Source organism: Scyliorhinus torazame, chromosome 16 (genome assembly GCF_047496885.1).
Source record: "Scyliorhinus torazame isolate Kashiwa2021f chromosome 16, sScyTor2.1, whole genome shotgun sequence".
Taxonomy (NCBI): Eukaryota; Metazoa; Chordata; class Chondrichthyes; order Carcharhiniformes; family Scyliorhinidae; genus Scyliorhinus; species Scyliorhinus torazame.
The window spans coordinates 158,845,976-158,871,749 of NC_092722.1; the positions used below are offsets into that span (position 1 = coordinate 158,845,976).

Here is a 25,774-nt window from a genome sequence, read left to right on the forward strand (position 1 = left end):
TCAGAGCAGGCAGGGTGAGCCTCCCCCATATCCCCCCGTCCCCATATCCCCCCCCTTCCCCATATCCCCCCTCCCCCATATCCCCCCTCCCCCATATCCCCCCTCCCCCATATCCCCCCCTCCCCCATACCCCCCCTCCCCCATATCCCCCCTCCCCCATATCCCTCCCTCCCCCATATCCCCCATATCCCCCCCTCGCCCGCAGGATGGCCCTCGCACACCACGGGAGACGGAGAGACCCGGACCCTCCAGCATGCGACGCCCGCAGGATGCCCCTCGCACACCACGGGAGACGGAGAGACCTGGAGCAACAGGGAGACGACACCCCCGTCACGTGCGGGAGCGACCACCCAGCGACGAGGGGGGCAGCTACAGGCCCCCGTCACATCCGAGCCAGGACACCACTACCCGGGACACCACTACCCAGGACACCACTACCCAGGACACCACTGCCCAGGACACCACTACCCAGGACACCCCTACCCGGGACAGCACTACCCAGGACACCCCTACCCGGGACAGCACTACCCAGGAAGACGAAATACCGGACAGTGACTCAGAGTGGATGGGTGGAGACGAACCCCCACCCCAAAGTGCCATGGACTCAGAGTGGGACGAAGAGCACGACACAACGCCACTGCTGTCACCAACACCCTCCACCATCGCAGAAACACTCACCACGGTTGGGCACTTTACTGATGAGGCGTCTGGTACACTCACTGGTGCGCACAACACAGCCGTCCCGGTACAGCAGGTGGAGGTAGGAGCAGCAGAGGGACCGGGCGGTCGGAGGGCAGCCCAGCCCAAGCGAACATCTGCCGCCCAGATGGATCCCGGGTTCCTGCAGTTACCACACCCACACATAGATCCGATGCAACCACCGACCCGGAGATGAGCGAAGAGGGTGACGGGCGGCTTGCGGCGGCTGCGGTCGCAGGTGGAGGAGTCCACCCGCGTCCAGGAGCTGGGAGTGGTGCCGGTCATGCGTGCCACCCAGGCTGACACCGCACGGGTGGCGTCCGCGGTGGAGGCAATGGGTGCGACGGTGTCAGACATGGGGAACGGTTTGCGAGGCCTGGGGCCTTCCGTGCAGGCGGCGTCTGTGGCCCAGGAAATGGCTGCCCTCTCACAGGAAGCCATGAGCCAGTGCCAGCGCCAGATGGCAGAGGCGCTCAACGCCATAGCCCAGTCTCAGCAGGCCATGGCCCAGTCTCAGCAGGCCATAGCCCAGTCTCAGCAGGCCATGGCCCAGTCTCTGCAGGCCATCGCTGAGGGCAACGGCGCCAGTGGCCATGTGCGAGCCAGCGTCGCACTGTCACAGACAGGGTTTGCCAACCCCCTGGGCTCCATGGCTGCAAACCTGCAGACCCCTGTCGATACCAGCACGGGCCTCCAGGACTGGCAGCGCCAGATGTCGGGGGGGCGTCGGATGGCCAGTCCGTTCGCATCCCCCACCCATGTAGAGGCCTGGGGGCCATCGGGCACCCCGAGGGAGGAGGAGGTGGTGTGGTCCGTCCCGGCTCCCTCTGCAGGGGAGGTCCCGGTACACCGCGACACCTTGGACTCCCCCCCTTCCGTCCCAGGTGCATCGGGTGGGCAACGGGCAGGACAGGCTGGCAGCTCGCCATCCCAGTCGCCCGGGCCGCAGCCGGGCCCATCTAGGCCAGGACGCCCCAGGAAACGGCCGCCAAAGGGATCCAGTGTCAGAGGGCAGGAATCACAGGAGTCCACCTCCAGTTCTGCTGTACCGTCTGGGGAACCACGTAGACATAGTCAAAGGGCCCGTAAGGCCAAACAATTAGACACTGAGTAAGTTGGCACGGGTGCAGGGCACAGATGAGTTTTAGGGGCTAGGGCACGTGCATGAACGCCTTTGGTTATTAAAGTCAATGTTACACCTACCGAAGCTGCCTTTGTGCTCTGTCCAAAGTGTGCGGGGGTGTCATGTACGTTGAGCGCAAGTGTGTGTGTGAGGGGTGGTCTTACCTCAGCCCCAGGTGAGTCTGCCCCCTTCCCCCTGGGCCGCCATCAACATCCCCCGGGCAGAGGACGGGACCGTGCGCTGCAGTGTCACAGCCGCATGCAGGGATGGTCCGGGTGGATGGTGGTACTGTGGCCATGGGTCAGACATAGTCCAACGATGTAGAGCCAGGAGCTCATCGCAGGGCGGGTTGTCATCATCCTCCATGGCCTGCGATAGACACGCGTCCACCCGCAACTGTGTGAGCCCGGCCCGTTGCGCCGCAGGTGGATCGGCAATGGGGGGGGGGGGGTGGTGTGCATGCGGGTGGGGTGGGTGGGGTTGGGGAGGGGGGTGAGGGTGCTGGGTGGGTGGATGGGTAGGGGGTGTGGGTGGTCGGTTGTTGCCATGGTGTGCGGTCTGTGGCCATACTACCCGATTCCCACGCCCATCTAGTCAGTGAAGCGGGCGTCTATCAGTCTGTCCCGTGCCCGCAAGGGCCAGCCGGTAACGGTGGACAGCCACCCGCCTGTGTCTACCCCGTCTGCCCTGACCATTGCCCCCATCCCCCTCATCTGGGGAGGACTGGGCCTCTTCCTGCTGCTCCTCCACTCCGCCCTCCTCTGCCTGCGGCACATCGCCCCTCTGCTGGGCTATGTTGTGCAGGACGCAGCACATCACAATGATGCGGCCGACCCTATCTGACCGATACTGGAGGGCGCCCCCAGAGAGGTCCAGGCACCTGAAATGCATCTTCAGCACACCAAAGCACCTCTCGATCACTCCCCTTGTCGCTACATGGGCATCATTGTAGCGGTTCTCCGCCTCATTGCGTGGCCTCCGTATAGGCGTCATCAGCCACGATCGCAATGGGTAGCCCCTGTCGCCCAGCAACCAGCCCCTCAGCCATGGATGGCATCCCTCGTACATGCCGGGGATGGATGACCGCGACAACACGAATGAGTCGTGTACACTGCCTGGGTGACGGGCGCAGACGTGCAGGATCATCATGCGGTGGTCGCAGACCACCTGTACATTCATCGAATAGGTCCCCTTCCTATTAGTGAACACGGCCCTGTTATCTGCAGGTGGCCGCACGGCGACGTGCATCCCATCGATCGCGCCCTGGACCATGGGGAACCCGGCCACGGCAGAGAAGCCCACGGCCCGGGCATCTTGGCTGGCCCGGTCCACGGGGAAGCGGATGTAGCGGTGCGCCATGGCATATAGGGCATCTGTCACTGCCCGGATGCACCGGTGCACCGATTTCTGCGATATGCCGGACAGGTCCCCACTCGGTGCCTGGAATGACCCCGTTGCATAAAAGTTCAGGGCCACCGTAACCTTGACGGACACGGGGAGAGGGTGTCCCCCGCCAGTGCCACGCGGTGACAGGTGTGCCAGCAGGTGGCAGATGTGTGCCACGGTTTCCCGGCTCATCCGGAGTCTCCTCCTGCATTCCCGGTCCGTGAGGTCCTGGTATGACTGCCGGGGCCGGTACACACGGGGCGCCCTCGGGTGCCTCCGTTGCCGTGGGGCCGCGACGTCCTCCTCCCCCTCCTCGTCCTGTAGGTCAGGTGTCCCTCCAGCCTGGGCGGCTGCCGCCTGCCCCTCTGCGGCAGCCTGCGCCGCCTCTCTGGCACGCTCCTCCTCCTCCTCCTCCTCCTCATCCAGGGCAACATAGACATGAGCGTCTGCCACCACGGCGGCCAACATCGCTGGATGATCTGAAAACATGACGGCCTGGTGGGGGGGAGGGGAACGACGACATGTCATCATTGCCCATATCCCCTCCTCCCCCCAGCCAGGTGGCATGGACCGCATGGGTCCAACTGTTGGAGGCTGGCACCTGGCCAGGTGGACCAACTCACTTGCCCTCCCATCCCCCCCCCGGCACGGACCCCCCCCAACCTCCACCCCGGCACGGCACGGACCCCCCCCCAACCTCCACCCCGGCACGGCACGGACCCCCCCCAACCTCCACCCCAGCACAGACCCCCCCCCAACCTCCACCCCAGCACGGACCCCCCCCCAACCTCCACCCCAGCACGGACCCCCCCCCAACCCCCAACCTTCACCCCGGCACGGCACGGACCCCCCCAACCTCCACCCCAGCACGGACCCCCCCACAACCTCCACCCCAGCATGGACCCCCCCAACCTCCAACCTCCACCCCGGCACGGCACAGACCCCCCCCCAACCTCCACCCCGGCACGGCACGGACCCCCCCCCAACCTCCACCCCAGCACGGACCCCCCCCCAATCTCCACCCCAGCACGGATCCCCCCCAACCTCCACCCCAGCACGGACCCCCCCCAACCTCCACCCCGGCACGGCACGGACCCCCCCCCCCAACCTCCACCCCAGCACGGACGCCCCCCAACCTCCACCCCGGCACGGACCCCCCCCCCAACCTCCACCCCAGCACGGACCCCCCCTCAACCTCCACCCCGGCACGACACGGACCCCCCCCCAACCTCCACCCCAGCACGGACCCCCCCCCAACCTCCACCCCAGCACGGACCACCCCCCAACCTCCACCCCAGCACGGACCCCCCCCCCCAACTTCCACCCCGGCACGGCACGGACCCCCCCCCAACCTCCACCCCGGCACGGCACGGACCCCCCCCAACCTCCACCCCAGCACGGACCGCCCCCCAACCTCCACCCCGGCACGGCACGGACCCCCCCCAACCTCCACCTCAGCACGGACCCCCCCCAACCTCTACCTACCCCAGCACGGACCGCCCCCCAACCTCCACCCCGGCACGGCACGGACCCCCCCCAACCTCCACCTCAGCACGGATCCCCCCCAAACCTCCACCCTCCACCCCAGCACGGACCCCCCCCAACCCCCAACCTCCACCCCGGCACGGACCCCCCCCCCAACCTCCACCCCGGCACGGACCCCCTCCCGGCACTCCCCCGGAGCCCAGCCTACTCTAACCACCCCCCCCCCCCCCCCACCGCATACACACACACACACACAACCCGAGACACACCTCTCCTCACGCAATCAGACTGCGGCCACGCCATTGCCTGCCCAGAGCCAACCCCCCAGGCTGTCACTCACCTCCACGCTGGTCGGCGTGAGCCTGGAGCACCGGGTCACGCCAATGAAAAGGAGGTTTGATTCACGTCGACGTGAACGGTCATCACGTCGACGGGACTTCGGCCCATCCGGAAGGGAGAATATCGGCAGGCCGAAAATCGGCTGCCTTGCGCAGACCCGTGACATTCTCCGCGGCAGCGGCGCCATTAACGCCCCGCCGACTTTTCTCCCTTCGGAGACTTCGGCAACCGGCGGGGGCGGGATTCACGGCGGCCAACGGCCATTCTCCGACCCTCTGGGGAATGGGACCCTTAAGAAGTGGTAGAGCCGCCCGTCTGCCTCGAAGGCCGTGTACTTGCAGTCACTCGGGCGGATGGGGAGCTGGTGGTATGCGGACTTGAGGTCCATGGTGGAAAAGACCTTGTACTGTGCAATCCGATTGACCATGTCGGATATGCGGGGGAGAGGGTACGCATCGAGCTGCGTGTACCTATTGATGGTCTGACTATAGTCTACGACCATCCTTTGCTTCTCCCCGGTCTTCACAACTACCACCTGGGCTCTCCAGGGATTATTGCTGGCCTGGATTATGCCTTCCTTCAGCAGCCGCTGGATTTCATACCGGATAAATGTTCGGTCCTTTGCGCTGTACCGTCTGCGCCTAGTGGCGACGGGTTTGCAACCCGGGGTGAGGTTCGCAAACAAGGAAGGCGTTTCAACCTTGAGGGTCGCGAGGCTGCAGATAGTGAGTGGGGGTATTGGGCCGCCGAATTGGAACGTAAGGCCCTGGAGGTTACATTGGAAATCTAACCCCAAGAGAGTGGGAGCGCAGAGTTGGGAAAGGACATAAAGCCTATAATTCTTAAACTCCCTCCCTTGCACCGTTAGGTTCGCGATGCAGAACCCTTTGATCTCTACTGAATGGGACCCCGCAGCCAGGAAAATCTTTTGGGTACTCGGATGAAGAGAGAGAAAACAGCGTCTTACCGTGTCCGGGTGGATAAAACTTTCCGTGCTCCCAGAGTCGATTAGGCATGGCGTCTCGTACCCGTCGACCAGCACCGTTGTCGTTGTTGTTTGGAGCGTCCGGGGCCACGATTGGTCCAGGGTCATCGAAGCCAGTCTAGGTTGCTGCACCGTAGCGTTTTCTTCCGGCCCCGTGGAGCCGTCGATGCTGGGGTCCTTGGCTATCAGCCAAGATGGCGCCGTCCATGGATCGCACGCGGTCGGTGGTGGACAAAATGGCCGCCCCCATGGCACGTGGCCGGGGGGTCACAAGATGGCGGCGCCCATCCTTCCCTCATGGTGTCCGGGGCCCAAAATGGCGGCGCCCGCGGGCCGCACATGGAGCTCTGGGGGGGGTTGAGTCTGCTGTCCCCGTTCTCCCCCAGAGATTGCGGCAACCCCCCAGGACTGGCACACCGCTGCGTAATGCCCCTTTTTGCCGCGGCTTTTACCAATAGCTGCGCGGGCCGGGCAGCGCTGCCTGGGGTGTTTCTCCTGCCCGCAAAAATAGCAGCGGGGCCCACCGGGATGGTCTGGTGCTCTAGCCGTGCAGGCTTGCGGGGGCGGTGGGGGGTGCCGGGGAGTCGGTCGCAACGGGGGTCCACGGAGCCCAAGGGGCTGCCGCGCGGTCGGGGCCGTAGGCACGGGCATTTTGTGAGGCCACATCGAGGGAGGCCGCAAGGGCCCGTGCCTCTGTGAGTCCTAATGAGTCTCTTTCTAACAGTCTTTGGCGAATTTGAGAAGAAGTCATACCTGCCACAAAAGCATTCCTGATTAGGAGCTCCGTGTCCTCGTTTGCGCTCACCGACGAGCAGTTGCAGTTCCTTCCCAGAATCAAGAGCGCGCTGTAGAACTCGTCGAGCGATTCTCCGGGGATTTGCCATCTCGTCGCGAGTTGGTGGCGTGCGTAGACCTGGTTTATGAGCCGAATGTAGACAGCTGTCAGCATGGCGAGCGCCGTCGTGAAATCCTCCGCGTCTTCGATGAGCGTGAAGATCTCCGGGCTCACCCTTGTAGAGGGTGCCATCTCCGCTACTCCACTACTGGGCCGATATCTGGGGTTTGAATATCTGTGTGTGTCTCTCTCCAGCTGGCACTGAAACTTCAGAGGCCAGGGGATGTCGCACTGGGACACTTCCACTGAAGAGAGCACTGATTCAAGCCTGCCGTTTATTCCTGACCGACAGCCTGAGACTTATATCACACAGATCTCCAGACCCCTACCAATACCCAGGTGATTCTCTCTCTTGCCGGTGGTGCAACAGCCACCCGGTTCCTACTCCACTAGAGTAGCTTTCCCAAGAGAGAGAATAGGACACTGCTGTTTATTCCCTAACCAGCAGTCTGTCCTGAGTGAATCGCTCAAGATGACCCTCGATTCTTGAACCCGGAATTAAGGTGAGGAGTATTTTTAACAATGACTTGGTCAGAGATCGCTGGTGAAGGATTGAAGAATTTAAACGACTCCAATTAGCATCAAATCAAGGTTTATTGTAAAACCCAGGTCAAAATCATCAACAGAAGAAACACAATAAAATCTTATGCTCTAATACAACTAAGTCTATTCAAAAGGTAATATAGCGGACACAACGAAAATTCTTACGGTTACACAGGTTTTAGCAAAATCACAAGGCACAAAACAAGTTCCCTTCCCCAAAGCCTCAACCACTATTAAAATCAAGGGAGCTTCGCAAGCTGCTGCGGGTTACTTACGGTCACAGGCTGCAGAGGTCAAGTCAGGGGTGCAGAGGTCGAGCCAGGAACGAAGAGACCCCTACTCGAAAACACAGCCCCTTTTATATAGTTATACCTGGCTTTGTTCTGTGATCGGCCAGCCCCTTTTGCATTGAAAAGGTAAGTTTTAAAGTTCCCGCTGGTCCCGCCCCCTTTGAGCCGGTCAGACCTGTCGAGATGGGAGTACCTCCCCTAGGTCCGCCTCCAGTCTGTTTTTTTGAGATAACGAGGTTGAGCTCCCTTGAAGATTTTCAAAGACTTCCATCTGCTCCGGAGATGCTGCTATGTTGATGGGGTGTTGATTGGATTCTGCTCTGGTGGAGGCCAGGTCATTTACATTTGCATGGGGCTATGACCATCCCATTGTCCTGCTTGCATGCAAGCCTCCTGTGTATTCCCGTGCCCCTTTGTCTGTGTCTTGATGTTATCTTGTTGTCTGGCTCCTTCTTCCTTGTAGCTCCTAGGGGGGTGTTTGTAAATATTTATGTGCTTATGTTCCCACTCAGCTCAGCGGGCCAAGCCTGCTGGGAAAACTGGTTCTGTTCCCTTGCCTGGAAAGTCAGTTTACAGTCTCTGAGTTTCTCCAAAAGGGCCGAATTGCCCGAAAACCTTACAGATGCCCCTTCGATACGTCCCTACCTGCTTGGACCGTATCGACACAGGTGAAGGGCAATTATTTCCTTTTGTGTGGACCGTAGGTCCCCCCCCCCCAACAACATGCGAAACTACAAGTCCCAAGACAGTTCCCTTAATCTAGGCTACCCCTGATTTCAATGAAAGGGAAAGACAAGACCATACTTAATTCAAGCAGACAGTAACATATACACATTTCACCGGAACCCCAAACGTAAGGGTCCCTGTACATATATCACACTCAAGTACACATTTCACCGGAACCCCAAACGTAAGGGTCCCTGTACATATATCCCAGTCAAGTAACTGGGACCCGCGAATCCATACAACTATTTACAATTGCATCTGTTTATTTCATCAAGGATCCTCCTTTCTTGGCTGCACTTCGCTTCTTCCCGTTGAGGGCTCTTCATTTATCCTCCATCGTCGATACCTGCAGCTGAAAGGTTTAGTCCAACTGAGGCGGCAGCATAATGTACCCCCTGTACAACATTTCCTTTGTGGGGGCAAACACTAAACCATTCTCAGGCTCCCCCCTGGTGGTGATCGGACAGTTGTGAGGGTCGATCGGTTGGGCTGTGGGCAGGGGTCGCTTTACCTGAACCAGCAGTTCGGTAGCTTCTACAGTCATCCCTTCCCTGGGCGTTACACATCCCTCCCCACTGCGGTCAATTTATCCCGTTCCCTGGGTTCTGCCACCACCTTACAAAAGTGATTAATGCCCCTTGTGGACATGCCTTGGTAGATCCCCATGAACACAAATAAATGCCCTGGTCAGAAGCCCGCCCCTTATCCCCGCAAACGGTGATCCTACCCGGTGACCCCGTGATGGTCCGTTAGGTGTTGTCCAGTCCGTTCCCAGTCCGAGGACCGATCCCTCATGTCCAGCCTCAGCTTCCTGGGCCACCACCGTCTCCCCAAAGGAACGTCCCCCTCACAGGTTGAACACACCCGCCTGCCCTCAGTCACCCTAACCCGGTCAGTCGAAGGACTCTTCTGTCTCGCCTCTGCGGAGTTCTCCCGGTCCCACCATCGCCGAGATCAGCAAACTCCACATCGTCGGGTGCCCCATCTGTAAAAACAAAACACATTCTTGCCTCTACAGCCCTACCTACCTTGAAGTGCATGGGTGCTATCCGGTGGCGGCAGCAGCTCCTGCTTTGAAGTTGCCGCAGCCTGTCTGGGGTTCTGTGTTTACAGCCCGGCTCCCCAGGGTCCTAGTGCCTGCCGCTATCCGGTGGCAGCAGCAGCTCCTGCTTTGAAGTTGCCGCAGCCTGTCTGGGGTTCTGTGTTTTACAGCCCGGCTGCACCAGGGTCCTAGTGCCTGGTGCTTCGTCATTTTACCCTTGCACCAGGCGCTTCTGTGTTCCCACGATCCTAAATACTTCACACACAACTACACACTAATTAGAACTAACAGGGGGGGAATGCTATATACAATGCCACCCGTCTCCGGGTGGCCAAATTAAAACTGTGCCCCGCTAAACTGGGGCAGTTCACCTGTTTGGTCCAATGGCTCGGGCCAGACCGTCCCCTCCCGGGGGTTCGGGCTGCCCCTTGCCTCTCCTTTCCCAACAGGGTTCGGTGATCCCTCATCGCTCCCTTCCACTCGGGCCCCCTTACTGCGGGACCGGGTGACAGGGAGGTGTGATGGGGACCATCTTACCGGGGGCTTGGAGACCCGATTGCTCCCTCGTCCCCCGACTGGTTCCCAAGCCCAAGGTGATACCTCCACTTCCTCCGGCTCCTTAGCCTCTATACTAAGGCAGGCTACCTGACCCACAGGTAAGGGCTTGGGAATCCTTACTGTCCCTGGGCTGGGTGCTTGCAGCACGGTCGGTTTCTTTGGGACTGCCCCTTCGGGACAGCACCTTGTCACCGGTTGTGTGACCGTGGAGTCAGGGACCTCCCCCACCGTCGTTAATTCTACGGGGGGTTTCTCCACTACCACCCCCCGTCTTCCCCCCACCTTGCTCTTTTTTGTCCTTATGGGGTGGAACAATTTAAATTGACTGATGTGGCGTTCGCATGGGTCCCACCTTAAGGGATTTAAACTGCAAATAGCCCCTGAGGCAGCCTCCAGAATGGGACCCTGCACCTGGACCGGACCAGGGTCTGGGGCTAGAACTACCCCTGCGCTCCCTTTTTCCTGAGGCTGCTCCCTGGGTAGTCATACGGGTTCTTGTGGTGTGGGTGCGGGCAGGCCCTGGCCCGTTGCCATTGCCACCTGTCCCGACCCAGCTGCTAGGCTCTGCAAAAAGGCTAAAAGTTTCTTTACCTCGAAGGTTTCCGGGGCAGCTGCTCCTGCCGCCGGGGTCTGACTCTCTACTGCGGGAGCCCTCTCCTGCTTGCTAGGGTTTTTACATTCCCTCTTGAAATGCCCGGCCTTCCCACACCCGTAGCATACCGGTTTCTCGTCGGAGGTCCGGGTGCCCTCATGCTTCCACTCTCTCTTAGGGGCTGCTGGCGCGATTTCATGCACACTACCCTTAAGGGGCTTGTCCTCACCCCTCTCCCCATTACGATATGCGAGGGTAAGTTTCCTGAGGACCTCTTCCTCGTTAAGGGCCGGGGTCTGCGGGTCGAACCAGTGTTCGGCTTTTGCCCTAACGTTAGGGAGACAATTGGCAACTAGGGTCTTCAGCCAGTGGGCGGTTCTTTCCCCTAAATTCCGTCTATCCGCTTGAATCCCGCATGCCTCCATATAGACAGTCCACAGTCTGTCTGCGAACATGGTGGGAGATTCCCCTGGTTGCTGCTTGGTTTCCCCCACCCTCATGAAAGGGCTCCCCAGATTCAAGCCCATTGCCTCCAGAACAGCAGTCTGTGCTGCCGCCCAGGTGTCAGGTCTTCCCCCATTCCCAGAGGTCACTGTCCTGCATAGCTGGGCATCTAGGGTTATCAGGAGCATCTTTATTTGCTCCCCTTCGTCGCAGTCATTGATGTTGGCAGCCTGTTCCACCTCCATAAAATGCAGCGACGGATCCCCCTTTGGAGTTAGTCTGGGAACGTGGGCCACCATCCCCCTGAGCGCGGATGCCCCATGAGGAACGATAATGTCGCCCTCAACCGGTCCCCTGTTTGCCATCCCCGCCGGGGGACCATACCTTCTTTGCCTGACAGGGCACATCTGCCCTACCTGGGGTTCCTGCTCCTCCTCCCCACTGTCCAGCTCTCCTGCCCCGTTGGGTAGCCCCCCTGTCCCCGGGCTAGCTACCCATATAGGAGACGCCGCTATCTGGGGATACACTGCCGACCCCCCTTGGACTTGCCCCTGAACGTGCAGCCCGATCCCCCCCTGCCGACCCGGACATGATCCCGGTGCCTCAGGAGGCGGTCTATTCCCCTTGGCCTTTGGGGAATCATCCGCTGCGAGGAGCACCTTGCCCCTAGGGAACCCCCCTGGACCTACCAGGTGTATCTGTCCCCTGAACCTGGACAAGGCCTCCTCCAACTCCGTTATTCGTGCCTGGCACGGCCCATGGGCACAGTCCCCTATTTCCTCGCGAGCCACTCGGTATGCTGCCTGGATGTCCCGGAACTTCCCCTCCAGCTTCCTACACTGCTCTGTACTCCGAGCATAGAGTTCCTGGAGCCTCCGTTCCTTTTCTTTACCCTCCACTATCTGGCAGTGGAGATAGTCCTTCTCACACCGGTTAGACTCGCTTTCCTGTTTCATTTCTGCCACTTCTTCCCGCAGTCGTTCCGCTGCGCTAGCGCTGTCCCCTGCGCTGGCCCTCACTTCTCTCAACTCCTGCTCTAACTCTTCGACCCTATCCTCAGTTTTGACTACCTGCTCGGACAGGCAAACCAGCCAAACTGCCTTCTCCAAGTGCTTTTTGTGCGCCTTACTGTCTGTCCATGCAGCCGCTGCCATTACCGGTTGCTCCGCATTGATTAATTCTGAAACCCAAGGTTTGGTGAGGTTGACCTTTTGCCACAAATACGAGGATATTCTCTCCTCCATTTTGCTTCGTTCCCTCACCCCCTCTGCCAAGTCACATACTCCAAACCACCGGGCTCCTGCCCCGGTCGCCATTGTAGAGGGTGCCATCTCCGCTACTCCACTACTGGGCCGATATCTGGGGTTTGAATATCTGTGTGTGTCTCTCTCCAGCTGGCACTGAAACTTCAGAGGCCAGGGGATGTCGCACTGGGACACTTCCACTGAAGAGAGCACTGATTCAAGCCTGCCGTTTATTCCTGACCGACAGCCTGAGACTTATATCACACAGATCTCCAGACCCCTACCAATACCCAGGTGATTCTCTCTCTTGCCGGTGGTGCAACAGCCACCCGGTTCCTACTCCACTAGAGTAGCTTTCCCAAGAGAGAGAATAGGACACTGCTGTTTATTCCCTAACCAGCAGTCTGTCCTGAGTGAATCGCTCAAGATGACCCTCGATTCTTGAACCCGGAATTAAGGTGAGGAGTATTTTTAACAATGACTTGGTCAGAGATCGCTGGTGAAGGATTGAAGAATTTAAACGACTCCAATTAGCATCAAATCAAGGTTTATTGTAAAACCCAGGTCAAAATCATCAACAGAAGAAACACAATAAAATCTTATGCTCTAATACAACTAAGTCTATTCAAAAGGTAATATAGCGGACACAACGAAAATTCTTACGGTTACACAGGTTTTAGCAAAATCACAAGGCACAAAACAAGTTCCCTTCCCCAAAGCCTCAACCACTATTAAAATCAAGGGAGCTTCGCAAGCTGCTGCGGGTTACTTACGGTCACAGGCTGCAGAGGTCAAGTCAGGGGTGCAGAGGTCGAGCCAGGAACGAAGAGACCCCTACTCGAAAACACAGCCCCTTTTATATAGTTATACCTGGCTTTGTTCTGTGATCGGCCAGCCCCTTTTGCATTGAAAAGGTAAGTTTTAAAGTTCCCGCTGGTCCCGCCCCCTTTGAGCCGGTCAGACCTGTCGAGATGGGAGTACCTCCCCTAGGTCCGCCTCCAGTCTGTTTTTTTGAGATAACGAGGTTGAGCTCCCTTGAAGATTTTCAAAGACTTCCATCTGCTCCGGAGATGCTGCTATGTTGATGGGGTGTTGATTGGATTCTGCTCTGGTGGAGGCCAGGTCATTTACATTTGCATGGGGCTATGACCATCCCATTGTCCTGCTTGCATGCAAGCCTCCTGTGTATTCCCGTGCCCCTTTGTCTGTGTCTTGATGTTATCTTGTTGTCTGGCTCCTTCTTCCTTGTAGCTCCTAGGGGGGTGTTTGTAAATATTTATGTGCTTATGTTCCCACTCAGCTCAGCGGGCCAAGCCTGCTGGGAAAACTGGTTCTGTTCCCTTGCCTGGAAAGTCAGTTTACAGTCTCTGAGTTTCTCCAAAAGGGCCGAATTGCCCGAAAACCTTACACCCTGGAATGCAGGACCTGCATTTTCTGATCTTCCGTGGTCCGGCCGGGGGCCGTTCGAAGGTACCCTTCGAAGCATGCTAGCCAGTGTTTAAACACAGCCGCCGAGTTTGCTGCATGGGGGCTGATTCGCAGACACTCCAGGGCGATCCGGAGCTCCATAGTCTTTTAAGCTTGCTTAATAAATTGTAGCGCGACAATTACTCACTCAAGTCAAGAAGAGATTAAATCAATTGAGGCTTTATTAAGCAAGACTTGTTCCCCAGCAGCTCAGTTACAGAATGCGGCTGCTGGGAGAACTCAAGCTCTTATATTCCGCCTTCAGGGCGGAGCCAGCAGGCGGCAGATCCAACCTGTCAGGCAATAGCCTCTCGGCATCACAAGTACCATACTACCCCTAATACATACCACCACATTAACCAGGAGACAATGTTGGTCAGTGAGTATCACGTTTAAAAGGTGAATAGGATTTGGTGAGATTAAGGATGCGGCAGCAGTGTTTTGGACAACTTCGAGTTTACAGATCGTAGAATGTGAGAGGCTGTCTAGGAGTTCATGGAATAGTCAAACCTAGGCCGCGAGACTGGCAACACTATTCAACGTTAATTGGTCCACTTAACAAGGCCTCACAGGCTTCTCACCCCGAATGCTTGTTCGCCAGCTGATTCATCGGTACCGCACTCACCAGCCCCCCCCCCGCTAACAACGTCGAGCAGCACTTGAGCAGCCAACTGACAACAATTGTGCCGAGTAGACTGGCCCCAAGATTTGGAATGCAGACCTGGGGAGGCTCCTGGACGCAGTGGAGGCCAGGAGTGATATCCTGTTCCCCCCGAGGGTGGGCCACAAGGCACTCAGTGCTGCCTGGGATGAGGTGGCAGCAGAAGTCAGCTTGGGGAGTGTGACCAGGAGGACTGGCTTCCAATGTCCGAAGAAAGGTAATGACCTACTCCGTCAGCGTGAGTGAATAGACACCAATGTCCCACTCCCCCACCCCCCAAAGGAGCATCTCCGCAGTCGACCTCCAACTATCCCTCCATCTCCCTCCCCCTTCAACACTCCCTCCACCCACCCCTTCAACCCTCCCTCCACCCCAACCCTCCCTTCACGCTCCCTCCCACAACTGTGAACAACACGTGTGCCCTCTCTGTGACTCCTCAGGAAAAAGTCTCCCACCATTGGCGCGAGAGTGCCCAGACTGGCGGTGTGGTGCCTCCTGTGAGGAGTGGGCCCAGGAGGTGACTGGTGTGGCCGAGGACAGGGCTGTCACCAGTCCAGTGGCTGGCGAACGCCGCAGAGGTGAGGATCCACCAGGCTCCACCCGGAGGACCTGTCAAACGTAAATAGTGATTGCCTTACTGACTGACCCATCCCTCCCACCGACCACATGTCCATTCTCCTGCAGGTCCAGCAGCCTGCGGTGCCTGCCCATCCCGGGCGGCACCCTCTCCTGACACCAATGAGAACACCTCGGAGGAGGGCTCCGAGCTCTGAGGATGCAACAGCAGCACAGCTTTCACCCTCACCCTCCACCAGCGCAGATACACACACCTTGGTGTGAAATGTTACTGGACAAGCACCTGGGGCACAATCTGGTGAGCACCATACTGCTGATGATGCACATCTGTTGCTGGGGCTGGTTGTCGCAGGAACCGCCAGTCGAGACAGCAGTTGGAGGTCTGTTGGATCCCTGGACCCAGCTGGGACTCAGCCTGATGCTGAGCCTCTGGAACAGGATTACTCGGAGCTGATGGAAACGATAAGGACCAACCTGGATATTCAGAGGGAGATGTCAGCGTCACTCCAGCAGATCCATAATCGAATGGAGGAGTCCCAGAGGCCACGGGCGCAGGAGATGGAGCCAGCAATGAGTGGCACCAAGACCAACATTGCTAGGGTGGCGGCCGCAGTGGACAGCCTGGTGAATGACGTCGGCACCATGAGTGAAGGTGTCCAAGGCGTTGTGCAGTCGGGGACGGCCATGACTGAGGATCACGGCAGTATATCTGCCTCACTGGGGGATGTCACCCAGTACCAAACTGACCTTGATGAGGTTCTGCAGGACATGTATTGCTCTCAGATGGGAATGGCCGAGGCGCTGCAAAGCTTGACCCAGTCGCAAGTGGGCATTGCCAAGGCACTGCAGAGCATGTCCCAGTCACTGAGGAGCACCGCTGAGGGCGTCAAGACATTGGTATGGACCATGGTGAGCTGCTAGAGCTGGCAGAGCCAGATGATGCAGGGGCAGTAGGGGCTCGGACCAGCTGCCCCTCCACCCCAATGTGAACTCCAGGGCCCTGACTGGGAGGAAGGGGGGGGCGTTGAGTGCCAACCAGGGCCCGTCCCACAGGGCAGTGACGGTGGCCACCAGCTCTCCCAAGTTCCACCCCACTAATGAGGCCGCTTTTCGGGGTCAGCCCATAGGACAGGCTGGCACGCACATGTGCCATCGACAAGTGAGGCATGGCCCTCCGGCCCCAAAGCTCCCAGAGGACGCCCGCCAGGGGCTTCGAAGGCCACGGCACCAGGTAAGCAGCTGGTTGCATCCACCGCAGATGTGCATCCTGGAGACACACCTAGACGTAGTGGTAGAGCTAGGAGGATAAACCACATCGAGGATAGCTGAGGGCACCGGGGGAAGAAGGACGGGGTCCATGGGGGTGAGGGGTGGTTGGGGGAGAGGGTTGAGGGACTACACCATTGGGAGAGTGGGAACATATATTGACCAATAAACATCCATGTGCTTAACCAGTAGGAAGCCTCTGTCACTTTCTTCCACAATGCAGCACCGCGTGTAAGTGAGGAGTGTGAATGAGCACTCAGCAGACAGGCAGGAGTCAGACTATGGCATAGATTGAGGAGCACCAATGCCCATCTCTCTGCGGCTTATTATTAACCTCCTGCCCACGACAGTGACCCCCACTGACACTGCCGACACGTTCCCAGCACCCTGGAATGATGTGATATCTACCCTGGGAGGGTGGGAAATGGGGGTGATGGGTGGGTAAGGATGCAACAGTGGACCAGGCCATAAGTTAAGTGAATCGGGTCAAAATGAGGGCCTCCCTGGCCCTCAAAGTTCATCGGAACCTCACCTCTTCCACCTGTTCTGCAGCCTCCGGCCGGGCCTCAGCTTCCGCCCAGGTCTCATCCTCCAAGCCCTGCTGGTCCGGCCCCTCATCATCATCCTTGTCCCCGTCCCACTCCTCCTCCTCGGAGGTGGCCATATGTTCCTCGTCACCAACCTTCAGCTCATCGCGCTGCTGCTGTATGAGGGTGTGGAGGACACAGCAGACCACAACAAAACTGGTGACCCTGCGTCGGTGTACTAGAGTGCACTTCCAGTGGTTGAGACATCGGACCAATGCACTGCTCAATGACAGTCCAGGTGTTTGCATGGGCCTTTTTGTACCGGGTCTCCGCTTCAGTCTCCAGCCTCCGTACTGCGTCATTATCCAAGTCCTCAGCGGATATCCCTTATGCCCATGAGCCAACCGCCTATGCTGGTGTGCTTCTCGAAGAGGGCAAGGATGACTGGCTGCCCGAGGATGTAGCTGACGTGCACACTCCCCAGGAAGCCGGCACACACGTGCATTATCTCTATCTGGTGGTTGCACACGAGCTGTATGTTGAGGGAGTGGGACCCCTTTTGATTAACACAGGTCACCCCCATATGGCCCGGTGAGCGTACGAAGCATGCGTGGCATCTATGACTCCCTGGACCTGGGGCATCCCGGCGATGGCGGTGAAAATTGCTGCCCGGGCATCTTATTGAGACCCGTGTCAAATGTGATGTAGTCTTCCGCTGGGGCATACAGAGCATTTGTGACCTGCAGCATGTACCTGTGGGCTGTGGCCTGTGAAACACCACCGAGGCTGCACTTAGTTTCGTTTCCATCACTGAGGAGCTCCGCTCAACAGAACCCCTCAGTGTAGGAAGAGATCGGGACACCATTTTTTAAATGGACCCCCGATCTCTCGTATCGCCCCGGTGATGCAATCCCCAAAGCCCCAACTCACCTATAAGAGGGTCCTCAATCCCCTCCTCGCACCCAACCAAACACGGGCAGGTCACCGCCAGGCCCAATCATTGGCTCGGGCACAATGTCAGCCTGGCATATGGCAATGGCAGTGCCCCAGCCAGCCTGGCAATGCTACATGGGCGCCTTGACAGGCTGGCACCTGGGTGGCAGTGCAAGGCACCTGGGTGGACCAGCCGTGCCAGGGTGCCACCCTTCCCAGAGGCCAACCATCAAGGGGTCTCCTAGCCCCTGGGAGAGCCGCCCCATTCTGGGGTGCATTGTGGCCAGTAGATCACGCCCCAACTCTTTTCCACATGCAAGACTACTTGAAACAACTCTGCAAACGATCAATCACTCGCCCAACAGAGAGAGATCCAGTACAAATCAGTTAGCAATTAACCTGAGAGTGGTCGATGATCACATTGAATAGCACTGGATTGCAACCTTCCTGCTGGACATATTCCTTTTCTTTATTTTTCATGGGATGTGGGCAGTCAAGAGGGGCAGCATGGTGGCACAGTGGTTAGCACTGCTGCCTCACAGCTCCAAGTTCCCGGGTTCAATTCCAACCTCGGGTGACTGTCTGTGTGGAGTTCGTACTTTCTCCCCGGCGTGGAGGGGAGGGTTTCTTCCGGGTGCTCCGGCTTCCTCCCACATTCCAAAGATGTGCAGGTTAGGTGGATTGGCCATGCTAAATTGCCCATTAGTGTTCAAAAGGTTAGGTGGGGATACTGGATTACGGGGATAGGGTGGAGGCGTGGGTTTAGGTGGGGTGCTCTTTCCAGGGGCCGGTGCATACTCAATGGGCTGAATGACCTCCTGCACTGTTAATTCAATGATTCTCAGATTTGCAATTGTTGCCATTCCTCATTGCCCTTCAACTGAGTGACTTCTGAGGCCATTTCAGAGTCTACCACATAGGATCTCGAATCACATGCAGGCCAGAACAGGCTAGGATGACAGATTTCCTTCTTAAAAGAGTATAAGATGGAGTTTTAGAACAATCATTGTCGCCAATACTGAGACTATCATCATATTCTAGATTTACTAATTTAAATTCCACCAGTTTTTAAAGTGCGATTTGAACACACATCTCCAGAGCACTAGCCTCTGGATTATAAGTCCAGAGACATTGCCAGTGCACAAACTGTTGTTGATGTTACGGAAAGGGTCTTAGTTTGAGCTGCAAGGTTGAAACATTTGACACTGGCATCAAATGAGCGTTACACACTGACTGATGTCACAATGTGCCTAATCCATGTACTTCCGGAGCCGAAACTACTGATCCTACGGAGCCAAACGTTACAGCCACAGAATCTTACAGCCAAAAGAAAACCATTCAGCCATGTGCTCCTGCTGGCTCTTTGAAAGAGCTGTCCAATTAGTCTCAGTCCCTACTCTGTTGCCAGAGCCTTTCAAATTATTCCCTTTCAAATATTTATATGCACCCTTTTTAACGTTATTATTAAGTCTACCCACATCATCCTTTCAGGCCATGCATTCCAGACCAGAACAATTTGTCTTGTAACATGATTTATCCTCATCTCACCTAATGTTCTTTTGCCAAGTATGGAAATATTTATTTCTTCTCATTGGTTTCTCACTTTTTACCCCAAAACACTTCATGATTTTGAGCACCTCTATCAAATCTTGCCTTAAACCACTCTGCTTTAGGGAGAATCAGCCCAGCTTCTCTTGTTCTTCCCTCAGATGATCAAATAAATTAAACTACATTCATCTGAGGCAAATTTGTGTTTGAGTTGACGAAAGATTGGGGCTGGATGGTTGATCTTTGTTGCATGTGTCCTTAGGTTTTGAATTGATAATCCGCTATATGGTGCAGTGTTTATGAAGTAAATTGTTAATAAAAGAAATGAAATGGAAAATTCATTCTCTCTGCAGGTTGGAAGCTACACCAGGTTGCTCAGATGATTATATTAAAATATATGATGGACCTTCAACAAATTCTCCAGTGCTTTCCACAATATGCACTGGATCAAATCGTGCATTTACATCATCGTCCAACGCTATGACTGTTTATTTCCAATCTGATTCCCAAAATACCGGTCCTGGCTTCACTGCAAATTACTTTGAGATATCTGCAAATAAAAGTAAGTGTTAAATTTCTTCTCTTGATCTGTGCAGATGAAATTAGCATGGCAACAAAATAATTTAGCAGATGTGACGACTTTCAGAGAGTCGATAAGGATTTGTTAAGATCTCCATTCATTATGCCTCACATCATAATGCTCTTTTTGTTAAGAACTGTACAGAATATACAGCATAGAAATAGGCCAGAACTAATTTGTGTCCGTGCGCCTTCTCAACAAGAGATTTCTCCTTTTCCAGCTGCCTCATCTCAGACTGTCAGTGTATATTTCTAGTCCCTTTTCTTCCCTGTAGTCATCTACTTTTCCATAGAAAGTATCGAAGTGACCTGTCTCAACCATTTCCTGTGGTAGCTTGTCCCACCCTCTGGGTAAAGACGTTTCTTCTTATTTCACAATTGGATGTATTAGGAACTCGCTTATATTTTGGGTCCATGTTTTTGAGTTCTCCAGTATTTATGCCGCTCAAAACATTCACATTTTTGACGATCTCTGTCAGCTCGTTCCAGGCTTCTTTCTCAAAGTAAACTACCCAACCTGTTCAGTTATTCCTTGAACTGTAATCTCTCAGTTCTGGACACCACCCTTGTTTATTAAATTTGCACTTTCTCCATTGTTTCTATATGTTTTTATACAATGGAAGATAGAACTGTGCTCAGTGAATATAGTGTGTCCTCACCACGGTCCTATACATGTTACATAACTTCATCACCGTTGAATTATCCAGCCTTGAAATAAATCTGAGTGCTAAATTATCATTTTAAATTGTTTTATTGGCATGCAATGTTTTTAATGATTTATTCATCTTTGTGCAAAGATCCCTTTGCTTTCCTAACCCAGTCACTATTTTTTATAATCTCATGTTTAAGGGATTTTTCTATCTTTTTAAACCAAAGTGCATTGTCTCAAATATCTATCTGAAATTCATTTTCTACATAACAGCTTAGTCTATAAGCTTTCTAATGTCTTCTCCAACGGTATCATTTGTAAAATTTGACATTGTCTTGCGCTTGTTTCTCAATCAAAACCATAGATATAATTTATGAAAAACCATGGGCGCGATTCTCCACTCCCGCGCCGGTTGGGAGAATCGCCTGGGCCGCCAAAATTTCCCGCGATGCCGGTCCGACGCCCTCCCGCGATTCTCCCAAGCGGCGGGAACGGCCCCGTCGAGTTCCGCAGGCCGCAGGCCGGAGAATCGCCCGAGACACCCAAAACGGCGATTGTCCGGCACCTCTGCTATTCTCAGGCCCTGATGGGCCGAAGTCCCGACGGCGTGACCCCAATTCACGCCGTCGCCATTCACACCTGCTTTTCAAAGTCGTCAGCTAGTCATGCTGTCTGACGCTGAGCAGGGAGGAGGTGAACGGACTGTTCCGCAGCTCCTGGAGACCGGGTCGGCTTACCCGAGAAGGCTGCGGCCAAAGGGGTGGGGTGGGAGAGTGTGCATGTGGGAGGGGGGGGGGGGGGCGGTGGGAGAGTGCGCAGGTGAGAGGTGGGGGGTGTGGGAGAGTGTGCAGGTGGGGGGGGTGCGAGAGTGTGCAGGTGGGGGGGGGGGGTGGGAGAGTGTGCAGGTGGGAGGGGGGGTGGGAGAGTGTGCAGGTGGGAGGGTGTGTGTGGGAGAGTGTGCAGGTGGGAGGGGGGGGTGGGAGAGTGTGCAGGTGGGAGGGGGTGTGTGGGAGAGTGTGCAGGTGGGAGGGAGGGTGAGGGAGAGTGTGCAGGTGGGAGGGGGGTGAGGGAGAGTGTGGATGGTATCCTCCATCCGCGGATGCCACATGTCAGCCGCCCTTATATGGCAGGACGGTGACGAGGACACGGCCGCAGGTTGCGTGTGGCTGATGGGCACAGGCGAGTGGCACACTGGTGAGCAGTACGATGTGAGCTGACCGTTGGGTGCAGACAGTGACCAGGTGTTAGGCTGGCTGCGTGTCTGCAGCGCGACCAGGCCACCGGGGCACACAGGGATCCCAGGCAACCCGGCTGGCGAGGTGTGGAAGAACCTTGGTTTCTCTGCCCCCCACCACCCTCCTGCAGGTCACCATGTATGCCAACCAGACAGCGATGTTTACTGCCGTGGTTGGAGTCGCAGCCCTGGAGTTTGTCATCCGGCAGTGTAGAGTCAGACGGCCCACAGTGGCTGCGGATGCAGCGGTTGCCGGTGGAGCGGAGTGGCCCGTCGTCGACGCGCAGGCCGCAGGCGCTCAGGACCCAAATGTACAGGGGGATGCCAAGGGGAACATTGACCGCCAGACGGCGAGGAATGCAGAGGAAGTGCTTGGGGGGGAGCAGGAGGAGGAGCAGGTGGAGCAGGAGGATCCACTGATGGTGGTGCCAGGGTGTCCAGCAAGGCCGAGGGTGTACCGTGACAGAATGTCGTTCGAGGCCCTAACGGACATCACATGCAGGAGGAGACAACGGTTCAGCAGGGAGACGGTTGCACATATTTGCCAGCTCGTGGCGCACCTCGCACCACGTGGAATGGGAGGAGGACACGCGATACCAGTCTCCGTCAAGGTGACGGTGGCTCTAAACTTTTATGCTACCGGTTCCTTCCAGGCGCCGAGCGGGGACCTATCCGGGATCTCACAGGCATCGGTCCACAGGTGCATCAGGGCCATCAGCGACGCCCTGTACGCCATCGCAGACAGGTACATTCCCCGAAGGCCGAGCACAGCAGGAAGCACGGGCACGTGGATTCGCCAAGGTGGCCGGGATACCGATGGTCCAGGATGTCATCGATGGTGTGCACGTACCCATGTGCCCACCTGCAGACAACCAGGGAAGTGTTCATGGACAGAAAGGGTGCATACTTCATTAACATTCAGGTGGTGTGCGACCCCCACATGACGATCATGCATGTGTGTGCAAGGTACCCCAGCAGTGTGCATGACGCCTACATTCTGGCACAGTCGTTCATCCCCGCAATGTTCGATGGATGCCCCCCCCCCCCGGCTGAGGGGCTGGTTGCTGGGCGACAAGGGCTATCCATTGAGGTCATGGCTGCTGACGCCAATACGGAGGCCTCACACCAACGCGGAGAGCCTATACAACGAGGCACATGCAGCAACAAGGGGTGTGGTGGAGCGGTGCTTCGGGCTGCTGAAGATGCGCTTCAGATGCCTGGACCGATCAGGAGGGGCCCTGCAGTACCAACCCGACAGGGTCGGTCGCATGGTTCTGGTCTGCTGTGCGCTGCACAACATTGCCATGCAGAGGGGAGATGACCTGGTGGAGGAGTCGGAGGGAGGACCCGACGGCACCGGAGCCAACACAAACGAGGGGGAATGGGAAGAGGAGGATGCGGAGGATGAGGATGATGGCGCGCATCAGGGTGGGGGGAGGGGCGCAGGACACAGGCACTGCCCGGCTGCTCGTTATGTCCAGGAGGCTGCGCGACGGCACCGCCGCGGACAGCGGGCACGCGACGCGTTGGTGGCCGCACGGTTCACGCACTGTAGGGGTGGGATCCGCTGAACACTGCCACTTGCACCGTCACTCCTGTACACGGGCACCACACAGCACCCCCCCCACCCCTCCCTCGCGCACCCCCGCACCGCGTTCACGGCAACAATTCCACATCACCTTACCACTGCGGCACTACGGGATTGCACAACATTGATGATTGGGTAAGCGGGTGTGAACAGTGCCATGTTGAATGATGACAACCTGCTCTGCGATGAGCTGTGTGCTCAGATTCGCCAGCCGAGGTCTGAGTCATGGCTATAGCTGAACCATGCACTCCGGTGGTCACAGCCTTTGTGACGGATATTTCACCACATGCCCATGGGGTGGCTGGCGTCGGTGTACTGAGAACAACGGTGTCCGATTATGGGAGGCAGGGGGGGAAAGTGTCAGCACATCTGGAACAGACCTTGAACGGCTCGTATACCACGACGCCAATCGGGCACCCTCCCGAGCCCCCTGGCACCGGACATAGCACACAGTCTTACAAGTCAAATTTAACAGTGAGTTTATTCGTGTGGTTAACATAGGTGCCCTACCCACTACAACTAGACTGTGCCCTGCACCCGTGCCAACTTCTTACGTGCCTAACGTCTTTGCCTTACGGACCCTACCACTAGGTCTAGGTGTGTTCCCAGATGGTACAGCAGGAGTGGAGGCGGACTGCTGTGAATCACGCCCTTCGACATGGCTTCCCGTCGGCACACGTTTCCTGGGGTGGCCCGGCTTTGATGGGCCAGGCTGCTCGGCGGGCATGCTGGTGCCACCCTGACCTGCCCGCTCCCCACCAGATGCACCAGGGGGGAGGCCGAGTGTACTGGGACATCCCTTGTTGGAGCTGCCGGGACGGGCCCCAGAACCTCCTCCTCCCTCGGGGAGCCCGGTGGCCCCCGGGCCTCACTGTGGGACGGAGATGTGCTCGGAGACATGCCCCGTCGCACCACTGACACCTGGCGCTGCCAGTCCTGGAGGCCTGCAGCGGTATCGACCACGGTCCGAATGTTCGTCGAGACGGAGCCCAGGGAGTGCCACATTCCTGCCAAGGTCTGTGCGATCTCGACCTGTGAGTGCGCTACGTCATCCATCACGTGCGCCAGGCGGTCAATGCTCTCCGCGACCGACTGCTGGGACTGTGCCATTGCTTGCTGGGACCGGGCCATGGCATGGTGAGACTCGGCCAGAGCCCCGAGAGCGGCGGCAATGTCCTGTTGGCTCTGTGAGATGGCTGCCTGTGAGAGGGCAGCCCTCTCCTGGGCCATGGATGACGCGTGCACGTTAAGCCCAACGCCTTGCAGAACCTGACCCATGGCCAAAACCCTTTCACCCATTGCCTCCACCGCGGACGCCACCCGTGCGGTGTCGGCCTGGGTGGCTGCGATGAGCGGCACCACTCCCTGCTCCTGGACGCGGATAGACTCCTCCAGCTGCATGTGCATGTCCTGGAAGATGGCCCTCATCCCGTTATTTAGTCCCTGGGTGTCCACATGCATCGGTTGTCCGGGTGGGTCAATTACATCCAGGAACTCGGGAACCGTCTGGGTGGCAGCTGGTTGCTGGACTTGGGCTGCCCTCCGACCGTCCAGCCCCTTGGCTGCTCCAAACTCCACCTGCTGTACCGGCTCGGCTGTGGGGTGTGTACCAGACAGTGACCCGAGAGCCTCATCACTTATATGCCCAACCGAGGTGGGTGTCCCTGTGATGGTGAATGGTGTGGGAGACAGCAGTGCCGTGAGGTCATCATCCGTCAGGAAGTCTGGTGGGTACTGGTCCCCCTCATGGCCCGGCGCAAGCTCCATGCGGGCCATGTCGCCTTGACCTCCAGGTGGATCCAGCGGGTGTGTGGCCGTGATGTGCGATTCAACATGACTGTCCACCCTGTGCCCCTCACTAATGTCTGTCTCGGTGGTCTGAGCGTCCCGGTCCCCGATCCTAGCCCATTTTTGGGCCCTGAATCGGTCGGGATCGGGGCCGTTTCGCGCCGTTGTGAACATCGACGGCGTTCACGACGGCGTGGGCACTTCGGCGCGTGAGTGGAGAATCGCGCCCCATGTGTTCAGCCCTGATCCTTGTGGAAGCACGCTTTCAATCATTTTCAAATCTGACTACCGTTCACCTCCAGTTTTCGTTTCTTATTTTTTGATCAATTTTAATTTCCATTCAGCTAATTATCCCCGATTCCATATATCCTAACCTTTGTTATGGGTCAACTGTGGTAACTTCTTGATGACATTTGAAAATTTAAGTATGTGACATAACCTTTAAACATCTTCAAAGATTTCCATCAGGTCAACATAAGAACACAGGAACAGAATAACATAGCAGCAGGAGTAGGCCATTCCACCGGTCAAGCCCATTCCGCCATTCACTCAGATCATGGCTGATAACCTACTTTTGTGTCATTTTCCTCCACTATCTCTATATCCC

The 25,774-nt window shown here is 57.0% G+C and overlaps 1 protein-coding gene across 1 annotated transcript in view; it reads left to right on the forward strand.

Annotated features, from left to right (window-relative positions):
- Positions 1 to 25,774, forward strand: part of LOC140393168 (cubilin-like) — a 367,012-nt gene that overhangs the window by 271,408 nt on the left and 69,830 nt on the right. The window contains exon 24 of the mRNA XM_072479292.1: positions 19,683 to 19,891. Coding sequence (XP_072335393.1) covers positions 19,683 to 19,891 — 209 coding nt within the window. The remainder of the gene's footprint in view (positions 1 to 19,682; positions 19,892 to 25,774) is intronic.